Source organism: Charadrius vociferus, unplaced genomic scaffold (genome assembly GCF_000708025.1).
Source record: "Charadrius vociferus isolate BGI_N301 unplaced genomic scaffold, ASM70802v2 scaffold282, whole genome shotgun sequence".
In the NCBI taxonomy this organism is placed as follows: domain Eukaryota; kingdom Metazoa; phylum Chordata; class Aves; order Charadriiformes; family Charadriidae; genus Charadrius; species Charadrius vociferus.
In genome coordinates this window covers 1,899,177-1,914,246 of record NW_009647731.1, presented here as the reverse complement: position 1 = coordinate 1,914,246, position 15,070 = coordinate 1,899,177, and the positions used below count along the sequence as shown (strand labels likewise).

The following is a 15,070-nucleotide window of genomic DNA, read 5'->3' as shown; positions in this document are numbered from 1 at the left end:
AGCTGTTTATATTGGTTTCATTGGTTTATTCACTATCTCTGAATGTACTTGTTTGGTTCTGCATAATATGGCACTTTTCTGCTTTAATTTTTGAACTGCAAAGTACCAAAACTGCAGTCCTATTTTAAAGTCACAGTGATTAAAAAAAAAAAAAATTAACAGCAATTTCAGATAGAGCATACTGGAAGGAACACATTTCTAAAGTAAGAAGGAAAAAAACAAACCAAACCAAAATAAGAAAGCTGGAGCTTGTATTAATACTTTGTCTATATACAGTATGCTTCAACTAAGGATCTTAGAACACAAACTAGACTTTACAAGATGTCCAAGATATGAGGCAGGATTAGGTCTGGTTTACAGATGGGGTAACAGAGGCACAGGTAGGTTTAAGTGGTATGTTCCGAATCACGCAAATGGGTTGGCAACACATTAGGAAACTAAACTACTCTTCAAGCCAATCCCTACTTTGATCAGATTCCTCCCATGTTAGTTCCTCATCAGCAAAATTCATTTCAGGACAGAGGTTTCAAAGTAGAAGAGTGAAAAACAAAGCAAGCAAAGACTAGACCCTCACCTCCCAAATGGTAGCGAGTGGCTGCCTGTGCCACCCCTGCCACTGAACAGTGCTGAGCCATCCTCCTTCACATCCTGCACCACCAGCTGCAGCTCCTTCCCAGGCACCAACTCACAAAGGCCTCGGGCCACGCTCGGCTCTCCTAAATAAAGAGAAGAGAAAGTGGGAAGCCAGTATTAGCTTTGTTGTTTCTTTGCAAAACAAAGACAGCCCTCACATTTGCTCAAGAGAGCAGGAACAAGCATTTATATCCACTTTTGCAACAGAAAACAAAATTTAGGCTCCTGAATCCGTAGAAATACAAAGTACATTCTAAGATTTAATCAAAGTAGAAAGACTTTTGTGACATTAAGGATCTGATAACTTTGGAGAACTTTTTCCAGTCGTATAGAAACACTGGCACACAGCATTGTATAGAGAAAAAGGTGAAAGCAAAATAGATTAATACTAAAAACACAACTATAGGAAGCAAAACACTAGACACTACTGGAAATAAAAAGAACCTAAAAAAGGCAAAGTTAGAATTTGATAAAAATAAACTGCAATATATCCAGTATTCCTAACACTAGAAAAACAGTATGTGAGAAACCTTTGCTGCAGGACTCGTTCAGCAAACCTGTAATACAAGTAAGCAAATCTATCTGTACAAACTCATCCTCATGTGAGTACTCAGTTTGGGTTATCACAAGCACTTGAGTGCCAGCATAATTATCCTTGTATTTTCTAGTTAAGCGGATCCAGACAAAGGCTCAGGGCGCTTGAAAAATATCCCTCTGTGATAACCAGGCATCCCATGCACAAATACCAACAATAAAAAACAACTTGTTGATCACAGCATGCACAAATGCAGGTTTCTGTACCATAAGAATAGCAAGAGCAGTTCTTGACTGCCAGTAAAAAACAATGCTAGTGTCTTTCCATGTGATAGTTAAAAAAGCACTGTTAAATGAAGGTAAAAATAGTAATTTCTCATCAGTTTTGAGTTACCAGCAAATATGGTATGCATACAAATAATACATTGTTACTCTTGTCAATGATTGCTCTTTATTTTGATAGACAAAGCTAGTCCTATTTACTTAAGCTCAGTAAGGGCACCTGCTGCCTGCAGTGCATAACAGGCAAGTAAGAAAATTCTTCTTAAATCAAAGCCTTCTCCCTTATTATTTTAACCCTCCAAAAGCATTATTCACTTTAAACAGACACACTTTTTGTCAGAAAGCACCAGGGAAAGAAGGTCATGGCTTTACCATCGGACAGCTAACTTGCCCAGCCTTTCTAATGTCACAGCAAGTGACACTGATGCACTGACTCAGGGCACTTTCAGTTGTCTTCTGTCCTTCTCTCACTTTTGAGTACAGAAAATTGACATGACATGCATTCTGATTCTTATGTGCCTATCACCCTAGTATCCAGGCACCAGTGCTGTTTTTCCTAAACTAAGTAATTAGCATGGGCAAGTGTTAAGTGCCTATTTCTAATACATGAGTTTACACCCAATGAGAGTCTCCCATATTGCTTATCACCATTCTCTTTTCAGGCATTTGGGGAAACTCAGGCTTGGGCATTGGGTAACCTGTTTTGCTTCACTGGTGCTTTGTGGCAATTCACTCAGGCACACAAAAATAAACTCCTTCTGGACTTCCATGAGTCATTCTTCCACCTTAAAAAAAAACCAACAAAACACACAAACAAACCACAACAGGAAAACCATATGCCTACCCCTGGGCTGGCACATTAGACAGGTTTCACAGCTTGGCCCAATATCCCTTATGTCTGTAAGCTCTTTGGAGTTTAACATCTGTTTACTGACCAGAGAAATCGGGTCTGCAGACTAAGGTTCTTAAAATACAAGAGCATAGAGTACTAAAAATTAACTGTTGCCAGCTTCAAAATAAACAAGAGACAATGCTTCATGTGACACGTAATTAAATGGTGAAACTACTGCCACATGTCTCAGTCCATTACGTTTTAGATTGGTTCATAAAGCAATTACAAATATTCACACCGAAAAAGTGTCTCCAAGGCTGGCAAAAGGCTTTGGTCCACAGAACATCCTCTCTTACCTTGGCCTTTCTTATTTTCACCGTTACAGGAACCCACCCTTTTGTACCACTGTATCTCCCTTCCTCTTTTGGTATATGGACCTCACAGTTCATCTATTTATGCCCTTATTTTTAAATCTCTAAGCTTCAACCTGAAATCAGCGTAATAGCCCTAGCAGACTTCATTCAGTGAAAAGAACAGCTTCTTTGGCTTATTCCAGCTGTAGTTCTAAAAAGCCTTCTTGTCAATGGCACACACTGCGCGCACAACCTTCTTCTAATAAGCTCCTCTTGGAAGCCAAGTCTTTGCTTGATCTGACCTCTCTTTCACTTAAAAGAAAATGGTTTTCTGTTTTTGTTCCTCTGGAGCCCCTTTTTTGTGGTAAGATCCCCTTTAGCAGAACATGTGAAATCTTTTACCTCTTCTTCTCAACAAGTTCCTGATTTCTTTCATCTCCTTGAAATATTGATTCAGCAGAGCAAAGCTCTCTGCGGCAGAATCGCCTGAGCTGCACTCTGACACCTTCAGATTGAGGAGCACACGCTGCTTCTCCTCGTCAATGCTCATCACCTTTGCAATCACAGTCTGTCCCACCACAAAGTGGTCCTTGGTGTCCGTCACAAACTTGTCACTCATGCTCTGTGCAAAGGAAACAAAGGGGCAAGGGTTACTGAGCACAGATGCTAACTATCAACCACCTGCAGTGCTTTTCAGAAGAAGGGTTTGAGTTAAGACTTCATGAAAATGCACAAGAGAAATTAACAAAGACTAAAGAAAAGCCATCCATTAAAATTAATTAGTGAAGTCACATGAAATCCTTGTGGAAGCTTAAACTCACTTGAATGAAGTCCTTTGCCTCATTTTGGAAATGAATTAGAACACAAACCTAAAAGCAGCTTTTACCCTCTGGAGGAAGCTGCGCAAATGCAGGACTCACAGCCCTACTATTCCCTCCTTGTTACTGTTCTTTTGCTAAAAGCCATGTTTCAAGCAGGCCTGATTACACACATGCTGTTTACTGAAATCAATGCATTTCTCACCACTTTGGGCGCCAGTCCTGTCACACCAAAAGGGAACTCCACAAACACTCCAAAGGGCATCACATTCCTCACGTAACCAGTCAACAGCATCCCAGGCTGGATTTCAGAGAAACTTCGCACAACTTGCTCCTCCTGTACAGCAGAAATCACTGCAGACTTTCTGCTCAAGATCTGAACAAGCAGTTAGGAAAAACGAAAAAAGATGAATGAAAGGAACCTGATGCCAAGCAAATCTCTTGGTGCTGATAACCATTGGGATAGAGCACTTTTTGCAGGTTAGACAGCACAGGAACTCAAAAACCTGCAATCCTAATTTCTGTCCTGATCTCTCTACGCTAAAATTTAGCAGCCGATGTCTCTTAAGCTGCTCACCATTAAAGATACATGCTTCACACTAGAAGAAATGTCAGCTTCCTAATATTTCAGTTCTGATTTTTGATATAAAAACAGCAGAACTTTTGCTAATGTTGCAATAGGATTAGCAGTCCAGAATCTGGTTGGGAAGATCAGTTAATTCACAACTAAGTCCTCATTCTGAGGGGATCCTAGCAGCAGCTGAGTCTCACTTTTAACGCGAGCAAGCACAATGACTCTGAAGCATCACTAGCTTGAGAGGCACTTCTGCTAGTCTAACACACTAACTAGTCTATTTCTTTTTGTTGCAGATACTCTGGATTACTGACAGATACCTCCTTCCCCCAGCTTTGTTTGACTGCTTGAGGTGGCAAAGGATACGATACGCTCTCCCTTGTCACTTAGGCACATAACTCTGGGCAGGACATCTCCCTCTTGAAGACAATGCCACAGGAGCTTGCAGTTTACAACAAAGTCAGAGAGGTGCACTGTGGGAATCGAGGCAATCACATTGCCTTCATCTTCTAAGATAGAAACTTCCAGCCCGTTATCTTTCTTCTTCAAGACTTTCACATCAACCATCTGAAAAGAGAACAAATACAGTAATACAAAATTCCAAGTGTCTTTGAAGCCATCCCTTTTGATGCACAGCGTACCAAATGCTGTGCCGCAGGGGCTCTGACATGGCCTCCCAGCTATATAAGAGAAAAATCTCACATCAACAGGGCTGAGCCTAAAAGGCATGCCAATATTGATAGGAAAATAAAAGTAACTCTCAGCTCCCAGAAAAATCATGAGCATACTCATTTGTGACTTTCTATTTGAAGGGTGAAGGGAATCATTTGAACAAGATTAGAACTGTCCTGTTCCTGCATTAGCAGGGTGTTGGAAACTATGTTCATTCCAAAGACAACAGGGAAGCCTTTCAAAACATTTCTCTGAAGTTGTCTTTTTCCAGGGAGCAAAAGCAGCTACTTTTGGAGTGAGAACATCAACAGCATCCAGAAGAAAGAGGACTCCACCTAGGAGTAGGAGTAGTAATTGGTACCTCCAGAAGGACTGTCCTGGGACTCCTTTATCCTGACCTCTGACCTTAATCCAGGAGGCTAACCACACAATAAGAAATGCACATTTAACGCTAGTTCCTGACCACCAACAGCTTTTCTTGAAGCAACATTGTTCAAAGTGATACCAAGTTGTTCAGAAAAGAAGTAGGAAAAGGCAAAAAAGGTAGCAGTCATTGAATTCAATACCTCTCCTATTTGATATTTCACTTCCTGTTTCTTCTTTGGAGTACATTCCTTTTTGTCCTCTGGGGCAGGCTTGCTTGATAACCTGAAGGACAACAAAAGTCTTTCCTGCTGGGGCTCGCATTTTAAGACCATTACTTTAAGAACCTGCAGCAAAAAAGATAAAACAAAAGTTTAATTTAGTTGACCCTCCTCCTCAGTGTGCTGCCACCTACAAAATGAGACAGGGAAATGCATACACAGTACACTTTTCTCCCACACCTAAAGATAGCAGGCTAGTGACAATAACTTCCCAGGTTTGGCCAGAGACAAATGTCCTTCTGATCATACACATGGAACATGGAAGTACATAATCATTAAATGACCTGTGTGTGGCAGACTTGAGAACGAAATTCAGACCTCCAGATTTGCAGTCAGAAATCTTGACTAGAAAATTACCCTTCTCCTTAGCCAGCCAACAAAGAGCAGGATTAAAGACCCCCAAAAAAAGCATCAGAAAATATAACAAAGAGGATAGGTCCTATAAGATCTCTATAAGCTTACCCACAACAAAGACCAGAACTTGGGGAACAGCAAGGTTCCCAGGGTGCCTGGTTTAAGGTGAGCAGGATTTGAAACAAACAGGAAAATCAGAATAATGCAGAGGCAGGAAATCTCATCCTTCTGATTTTGTAGGTAAGAGTTTTAATTTCCTTAGAAGAAACTGCAGCCTAGAACCCCAAACTTCTACTAAGATCTCAGTAACTCAACCAAGTGTAGTCCCTGTATCACATCCTATGGTGTCTCCTGCACACCGGAACATAGAGAGACTAGAAACAAAGACAGCTCTGTGAAATACTCAAAGAAGAGCTGTCCCTTTAGCAGCCTAATCTGTTTCAGTGGAGCATGACTATTACTTTAAGTAAAATGACATGAACATCTGTGGTGCAGCTGGTTCCTCTACGGGAAAACCCATGTTGGAGCCAACTCAACTGCAGATTTCTCTTTTGCATTCAAACACAAGGCACTAAGTACATTAATTACCTGGCCTTCATGGAAGACTTTATCTGGACAAGATACAGGTTCTGAGCTCAGCTCATTCTTGGGTACCAGACCTTTGACATCATTGTAGAACTTCACAATGCAGCCAAACTCCCTTGCGCACACCACAAAACCATGTGTGACCAGACCTGGTTTTGCATCTTCATAATTGGAGAGGATTGGAAGCTTTGATTGGACAAGACTTTTCTTTAGAGTAAGGATCAGCTTCTTTCCTGCAGGATTGCACTCTAGCACCTGCAAGAATGGAGTACAAGAAGGTTCAAAAAGCATGTCCGCCATTATCTGATCAATCCAGCTGCGAAATGCTCAGAACAAAAGACTGCAAAGCAGCTGAAGACCCTGCCTGGCAGCCCTCACCCGACACTTGACTTCATCTCCTATCTTGTACTTCTTCTCAGGCTGCTTCAGAAGCACATCAGAGAGATGCATGGATGGTACGAGCCCTTTAATCCCATCAGCCACTTTCACCTGCATCCCAATGGGTTTCAGTGCAAATATTTTGCCCTAGAACCCAAAACAGGGAAAAGGATCAGTAAATTTGGCACGAAAAACAGACCATGCACAGGTAGGAAACAGCAAAGACATTGCACCACCTATTATCATCAAATCTAATCACCCTCAAAAAAAAAAAACCCATCTTAGTCCAACTCGCACTGCACCCAACCAATTTGACCCATTAACTTTTATACATGACATAATTCAACAAGGGCAAGTGTAGGGTACTGCATCTAGGGAGGAATAACCCCATGCATCAGTGCAGGTTCGGGGCTGACCTGCTGGACAATGGCTCCATGGAAAGGGACCTGGGAGTCCTGCTGGATTCTGCCCTGGTGAGGCCACATCTGGAGTACTGTGTCCAGTTCTGGGCTCCCCAGTTCAAGAGGGACAGGGAACTGCTGGAGAGGGTCCAGTAAAGGGGTACTAAGATGATTAGGCGATTGGAGCACCTTCCTTAGGTGGAAAGGCTGAGGGACTTGGGTCTTTTCAGTCTAGAGAAAAGAAGACTGAGGGGGGATCTTATCAATACTTATAAATACTTAAAGGGAGGGTGCCAGGTATGTGGGAACAGTCTTATTTTGGTGGTGCCCAGGGATAGGACAAGAAGTAATGGGCACAAACTTGAGCATAGGAAGTTCCATCTAATCATGAGGAGGGACTTCTTTACTTGGAGGGTGTTAATGCACTGGAAGAGGCTGCCCAGAGAGGTGGTGGAGTCTCCCACTCTGGAGGTATTTAAAACGCGCCTGGACACCGTCCTGTGCAACCTGCTGTAGGTGACCTGCTCTGGCGGGGGGGGTTGGACTAGGTGATCTCCAGAGGTCCCTTCCAACCCCGACCATTCTGTGATTCTGTGATAAAGTTGTTTTAAAGCCTCTTTTCCTTAAGCATAGGCTACTTCTGCAAAATCCCAATTGACTCCAGCAAACTAGAATTGTTTCCAGAGACATATCCAACACAGTCATAACTCCGACATAAGAATGATCATAACCGAGTAGCTTTCTGCCCATCAGTTGATTGTGATGGTCCATACATGAACTTTTACTTTGAGTGCAAGGCAAGTTTTAGTTTCTTTCACTCGAGTCTTTCTAAAAAGGTACCCATGGCCATAAGTAAAGGACTGACTGTGGCTAAGATTTTATTGCCTCAGCAGCATCATGAAAAAAAACCTGAACGAAATGGGGGAGGGGAAGTATCGCATTCCATTAATTGAGTTCTGCAAGGAGAGGTTATTTTCCTCACTTTCATCTCACTAGTCTGGATCTAAAGTTGAATATACGTATTACGCAGAGGAAATGCACTTTAGGTTACAACATTATCCTAAGGATAACAGCCACACAGTACTGGGTCAGTCCTTCAGAAGCTCACCTGCACCACATCCCCTGTGTGGATATCTTGGTACTGCAGAAACCGTGCTTCAATAATCTGACTAGGAAAGAGACACAGCATAAAATGACCAATCAGTCAACTTGAAGGAAATCCAGGATCTTTGCCTTATGCCAAATATCCATTATCCCACACACAGCCACGGTGCTCTACAACTCCGGAGTTCTGTGTTTTACTCCAACTGACCCACCTCCTAAAACAGCTCTCTGGACATAAAACTCACGGAGGTTCACCAGGCTCCATTTCAGGTGTCAGCCACACAGTTATGGCCACGAGCCATGGCTCCATCAAAGAGGTACCCATCATCTATCTGCATTGCTTAAAGCCACATAGATGGAAATATTAAGAGGGAGAAACAAAATGGGCTGGGACTAGGAAGATCAAGGTTCAATCTCCTCTTCAGCCACAGTCTTCTGACATGATCTCGGCAGAATTAATTTAGCCTCCCTGTGCCTCAGCCCACCAACTATATTGGTAGTGTCCCAACTCCCTACAGTATGGGGAGGATATGCGAGATGCCCAGACAACCCGACGTAAGACAACAGAGATACAAGCCAAAAACCCCAAATGGTGAGTTCCAGTCCAGCAAATCAATGTGGTATTTTCCACCCTCAAACAAACTCTCTAATCCTTCAAGCCATTTTCTGGAAGAGTCTATGAAACTTACTGCTTCAGAGATACAATACACATCTCATCCATCAGGCTGTAGTCAATGATCCGACATTTATGTTTGCATCCTGTCTTAAACGCCCCAGGTTTAAAGGATTTTCTGGTTTTTGAAAGATGTTTCAACTAGAAAAAACAAATTACAATTTAGTGTTTGGAAAATGGAAGCACTGATATAGACCTTGGGTTGAAGTGGCAGCACTTGACCAAATCGTTTCTCTAACATACTCGCTCTATGCAGCAGGTTTCACCACTTCTTCCTTAACAACCCTCCCACATTCCAACCCAAACAAGGGGAGGTACGATCTGGCAAGCACCTTCCACTTTGTCCTGATTTTGTTGTATTTGTCTCACAAAGAACATAAAGGTAGAAAACAAAACCTCCTCCTAGCCTCCTTCCCCAGGAGGCAAAGATAGCTATGGAGGGCTTCCCTCACTGCCCTGGTACTTACCCGTGCAAATGCAAGAGTGCCATCATCAAGCTCAAAGACGGCACCAAACTGCTTGTAGAAAGCTTTCACTGTTGACCCTTCCACCACTGCTCCCATGCGATCATTGGAGAGCTGGTTTGGGGATCCCCCAGGGTGGAGGAAGGCCTGCCGTAGAGTAAGTCGCACCACCTTCGAGGTGGGATGGATAGAGAGGATGCAAGCTTTCATCTGGGAGAAGATAATACGCTTGTTAAACACAAGTTTGTAAACAAAAGAGGAGAAAGACACATTGCTCATGTTTTTACACATTATGCCTGGTAGCTGAACTCTCTGGCCATGTACAAGCACTTCCCAGTATTGCTACTAAGACATCACTGTCTTCAGTTCTAACTGCTTCACAGATGAGGGATTTTTGCTTTTGTCTGTTGTTTGATGGGCTACTCTGGTACGTGACCACACAAGAAATTTTCTATCACTAGCAAGTCTGTTGTGCTTCCCAAATAAGTCTTCCATTGCCCTAGGAATGGCTTTGTTCTACAGCTCTAAAGCAGCCATGACAGTAATTCAAATAAAAGATGAGAAAGACAGCTATCATCAGGAAGATTTCAGAGATTATTCCACTGAAATGTTGGAAAAGATGAAAGATGTTGCAACCAACGTACCAACTGCAGCCATACTTCACCCTCCTTACCACTTGATCTGGAGAATAGTTCATGGATTTCTCTGGGTCTGTGTGCATGAAATCCACAATGCCAGTGAAGGAAGACAGAAAGCTCACTTTGATCCCAAGTGGGGCCACCTAGAATGGGGAAGGAAAGGATGCCAAAAAAAAAATTTGGATGTAGTTTTCATGCAGCTCAGAAAAAGAGAGCAGTTCACACATTTCACAAAAAGGCACTGTTGGTGCTAATCAACAAGCACATCACCAGACATCAGAAAACTGCTAACAATTCTGCTTTCTACACTGTTTTGCAAAAACAATCTTTTAGGATTTTGATAATGCTTTGTTTACTCTGAAGACTACTGCCAACCTGTGGAATACTTTTCCTACGCAAAGGCCAGAGAAGCACAAAATGGATCCTGTTGTGCTTCAAGCTTCATCACCAACGCCAGGCTGAAGCCTTTATACCCAATGGCAACACAACCAGGACAGAGATCAAACCTTAGGTGAATGAAGTGGAGGAAGTGTCTAGCAGATAATAGTGTTTGCCATCATAAAGTAATTGAGCCCAAGCACAAAATTTTCCAGGTCATAAACTTCCCTCTCTACTTCACCTGTCTCCCAACCTTCAGCAAGGCTCAAAATAAAAAAAAAAACAACAAACAAACAAACAAAAAAAAAACCAAAACCCCAACCCAGAGCTTACCTTGTGCACTCGAGCTTTCACCACCAACCCTGGTAATAAATTAGATAGGGTCCAGTTCTGTCGCTCTGTTGCAAGAGATGCAGCAACCTCTGATCGATCAATGGACAAACGGACCACTCTTCCCTCATTCTTTACATCCACAATGACACAGTTCAGGTTCTGGCCTATTTTCAAGTCAGGCCCTACAAAGACAAGTCACGACATAAAACCTCCACCAGGAATACTCAGGGATTCCCTTCCACCCTTTCCAAAGCTTTTTCAGAGTTCCCTCTATTTTAGGAAATTAGAACTCCTCTCAATCTAAGTGAAGTCTACTGCCAGAAGGGATGGATGGGCTTGGAACAGTAACGTAGCCTGCCAGAAAACAGGCTGAAACCCAAAAGCTTGTTGCAGACCAGCCACAAAACTGCTGTTTTGCGCAACTCACAAAGACTTCACCTTTGCCCAACCTCACTGAGATTCACTAACACAACAGATACAACAAGCTTTAATTCCTGTCATTGTCCACCTCCATTTTAACCCCAGTAGCTCCTCCTGCACCACTACTTACCTCTCTTGACTGCTTTGATGTAATTTTGGGCTTTCTGACGAGGCAGGAAAGCATGAGTCCCACTGACTCCAATATCAATGAGGTAGCCATGGTCTTCCACACTAGACACAAAGCCAGAGAGCAGCTGTTGGGAGGGAAGCACTGCAATTCAGTAATGTGATGACACAGCTGGGTCTTCAAAGAATGCACAAAGATTCCCCACCCAAATAGAGAGCTGAGTCTTCTAGAGCAGCAGAAAGAACCCTACATTTTTTCTTATTACGGATTCATCTGGCAGCGGGGTCTCAAGTCTACGCTTACCCAACTACGCACATACAGAGTTCACAAATCAGTAGGGAAAAAAATGGGATGCTCAAAAATAGCAGGTGCTCTAATTGCAGACACACGCCTGCAACCATACAGCTGGAAACATAAAACATATACAACTAAGCACTTCTGCAAAGCAGGTTAAATATTATTCTCTGCATAAATAACAAAGAAACCTACTCAGAAATAAGTCATTAAACAAGTTGCCCATATTGAAACAGAATCCAGTGAATGATTTCAGGAGTGACAACCTGGAACCAAGACCCAATACTGCCCCCTACTCCCAGGTCTCTTCCATGGTGGGAGCAGCTCCTCGTTCCGCTCTGATCCCATGCAAGGACAAAGTGAAATGCTCCCCCACACACTGTGCAAAACGCACCTCCAAAGCCTAGAGAGGCTTTGACAGACCCGGAACACGTACCATGCCCAATGCTAGTGCTGAAGCGTTCAGACCTTTATTGACCTTCTTGGGGTTGATTGATAATTTGATACTCCGACGTCCGTCTGCGCTTTTCTCAACGCTAGTCACAATGCACCTGACCAACGTCCCTGGAGAATACATGTCCGAGAGCGAATTCAGGTCCTGCCCAGCAAGATGATAAAGAGAGAAACATACAAAATTTACAATAATAAATAACATAAAAAGACTAGAATTTGTTACTGAAGTAGCTTTTGAAATTAAAATCCCATAGGAAAGTCCTGTTTCTCTCTCAACACTACAATAAAAGACAGGAAATGCCACAAACACCAGCATCTCAATATGAGGCAGGGATGACATTACACGACATTAGCAAATCTAGTAGGCTTTGCTTAAAAAGGAATACTGTGTGGGCTGGAGTCGGGAGGTTGCAGCTGAGAAAACATGTCTACAGAGCCAACAGTGACCCTAACCTCACCTCCACCTTTAGCAGGGAAAACCACTACCACCAAAAGGCTAGCACTCCTGGCAGATACGACGTTCAACACCACTCGGAAAAAATTTATGGAGTGCTGACACCAGAGAGACAGCGTAACAGATTACTCCATCCTTTTTCTTTCTAGCAATCATCATTATCACAGGAAATCACAGTTCCAAACCAAGGTTAGTCTATGTTAGCACTACACACCAGCACATTGCATGAGGCAACACACAATGAAATTGTAACAACCATGCTAATTCCCATGCCTTGTCTTCCAACCACTTCCCTAACTTCCTCCCATCATTTCCTACAGTCAGGGATCAGTATTTAGTTTCAGCAGCAGACACGCAACACAAATCTCATCACCTTCAACAGGCTGTCTAGGAAGTTCAAGGATTATTTAGCCAAGGCTACGGCACTGCAGGTAATCAAATTCAAGTCAGCTGTGAAACACCAGAAACCAGGCCCCTAAGCAAGACCTCAGGGTTGGTTCCTAGGTATTACTAACACTCTCGAGCTCCCAGGCACAAATCACAGCCCCAGTCCAAGGTCTCACCTCCAGGAGTTCTCCTTGGGCCACCTGCTTGCTCAGCATTTTGCTGTAGGCATCACTGATCTGTGTGACTGGCACAAATCCTAAAAGTCCATTGGGCAAGCTGATGACTAGCTCGTAGTCACTGACCTCTTTTACACAACCAAGGAGCAGCATCCCCTCACAGAGTGCCTGGGAAAGCAGAAAGAATAGCGTATGGTGGATATCTTGGCAAGTCAGTGATAACAGGGTGGTAAACACACTTTTGTCCCGAATCACTGATATATTTTACCAGTTTAGTGAGGAAGAACATGCCATTTTTATGTAGCCCAGAAGAGAGATACAAAATCAAGCATTTATCCACAAACCTCAACTGTGAGTGGTTCAATATTCACAACAGTGTCTTTAGCAGCTGCTATTTTGTCTGCCTTGAACTTTTTCTGCTTTCCTTGGTCACTTTGGCTCCTTTTTCTTTTCTGAGATTGTTCTTCATGGTGAACCTAAAGTGGGTTATAAGCAGAGGGGAAAAAAATAAAAGTGGATAAAAAGATGAACCTCACATTAAGTCAGAACTCTGCTGCCAGGAATAAAATCAGAAGAAAATACTAGGACTGGAGAAAAAAAAGAGAACAACCTTGCTAACTGCTATACACCTTCTTTAACTTCTATAACTATTGTAAGTCTTTCAAAATATCTCCTTTGGGCTGAGGCTGATCATTTATAAAACCGTGAATCTAGGAAATGGAAAATAGTGGTGCAAGGAGGTTTGTTTCTGCTAGTGCAGAAAAAGAAAGACCAAACTTAGTCTATATCCACTAATAGCAGCCTCACTAAGCAAGCACCTTGGCCAAGATGCTTGTGGAAAGTTTAAAAGCTAAAGCCTGATCTTTTTTGACTGAACTTTTTCTGTCATCACATCCAACGTGCATCAGACATGAGGGATCTTTAAGAGATCCGGAAAAAAGTGGATGGCAGCAGCTACCTCTTTCTGGAAGTCCCTACTATAGGAATAAGGGATAGGAAGGACTGGAGATCACATTCTAACAGTGGAAAAGCTCTGAGAAGAGTTAATCAAGAACACACAAACAACATACATCAAACAAATTGTCCCGCTCTAATTTTGTGTTAGGCGTTCTTCCCTCTGTGGATTTTTTCTGGATGCCTCCTCGAGGAAAGTTTTCTTCCACAGATGCCATGCTTGCACTTCTATAGGACAAATGGCAAAACAGAGATTAAACATGCAGTTCTTACGCTTGTTACTCACAACCACTGAAGAGCCATAAGAGTGAACTACTCCCAAACTAAGAAAGAATTCAGATGGCTACTTTACAGTTAGTCAGTGACAAAATAGAAACTCGCGTTTCTGTTTGACTACACTGAAATGCTGCAACGCTCCATCTAAATACATGCATCCCTAACACTTTTTACTATTGTCCAATTGTACTAAAGTATTAATTTTTTAAAGGCATATAGATGCACCACATAGATATTCATAAAACTGCTTTAGCCGTAAGTTTCCTGAACAAATCTTTATTGCATCCAGCTGGCAAGCTGAAATTAGCAGCTTCAGTCATCAGGCAGAAAGTTGTGCCTGAAACACAGAGTAAGCTTGCTCTGCAGTTTTACTTTTTGGATGCCACCCTTAAAGGTTAATATTATTTGATACATCTTTGGGTAAGCTATATAGATCTATATTTAATAGATATGTTTAACTTTACTGTGCTTCAAACCGGTAAACAACACCCTATTAATAAGGTTAAGATTCACATTCTATTTATTACTTTGGTCAACAGTACTTCTACCGAAATTAGCACTGGAACACTATTTCGTCAAATTTAAAGTAGCCTGTTAAGCATACAAAACCACTTTAAGCGTGAAAGCACATAATAAAATCGAAGTTCTTCAAGGCACGCTCCGCCAAAAGGCTCGCTAAGCAACAGAAACACCTTTCACGGCCGGTTACGGCGCCGGCTGCACCGGCCGCGCCGCGCAGTTGGACCAAGCAGTGCTGGAGCTCTGCCCGCAGGGGCCTTACCTCCCCGGCCGCCGCCGCTCTGCCCCCCGCAGTCCCTCCCTCCCTCCTTCCCTCCCTCCCTCCCTCCCTCCCTCGCTGTCGCCGCGCCGTGCCTTACC

At 42.8% G+C, this 15,070-nt stretch overlaps 1 protein-coding gene across 1 annotated transcript in view; it reads right to left on the bottom strand.

Moving 5' to 3' along the window:
- PDCD11 (programmed cell death 11) overlaps positions 1-14,133 on the bottom strand; it is a 26,104-nt gene extending 11,971 nt beyond the window's left edge. The window contains 18 exon segments of the mRNA XM_009881538.1: positions 575-612; positions 614-716; positions 3,037-3,256; positions 3,658-3,828; positions 4,393-4,593; positions 5,265-5,408; positions 6,285-6,536; positions 6,660-6,806; positions 8,169-8,229; positions 8,854-8,978; positions 9,305-9,511; positions 9,975-10,082; positions 10,651-10,832; positions 11,201-11,324; positions 11,928-12,089; positions 12,962-13,129; positions 13,306-13,437; positions 14,032-14,133. Of these exon segments, the coding sequence (XP_009879840.1) occupies positions 575-612; positions 614-716; positions 3,037-3,256; positions 3,658-3,828; positions 4,393-4,593; positions 5,265-5,408; positions 6,285-6,536; positions 6,660-6,806; positions 8,169-8,229; positions 8,854-8,978; positions 9,305-9,511; positions 9,975-10,082; positions 10,651-10,832; positions 11,201-11,324; positions 11,928-12,089; positions 12,962-13,129; positions 13,306-13,437; positions 14,032-14,133 (2,647 nt within the window).
- Between the last annotated feature and the right edge of the window lie 937 nt (positions 14,134-15,070).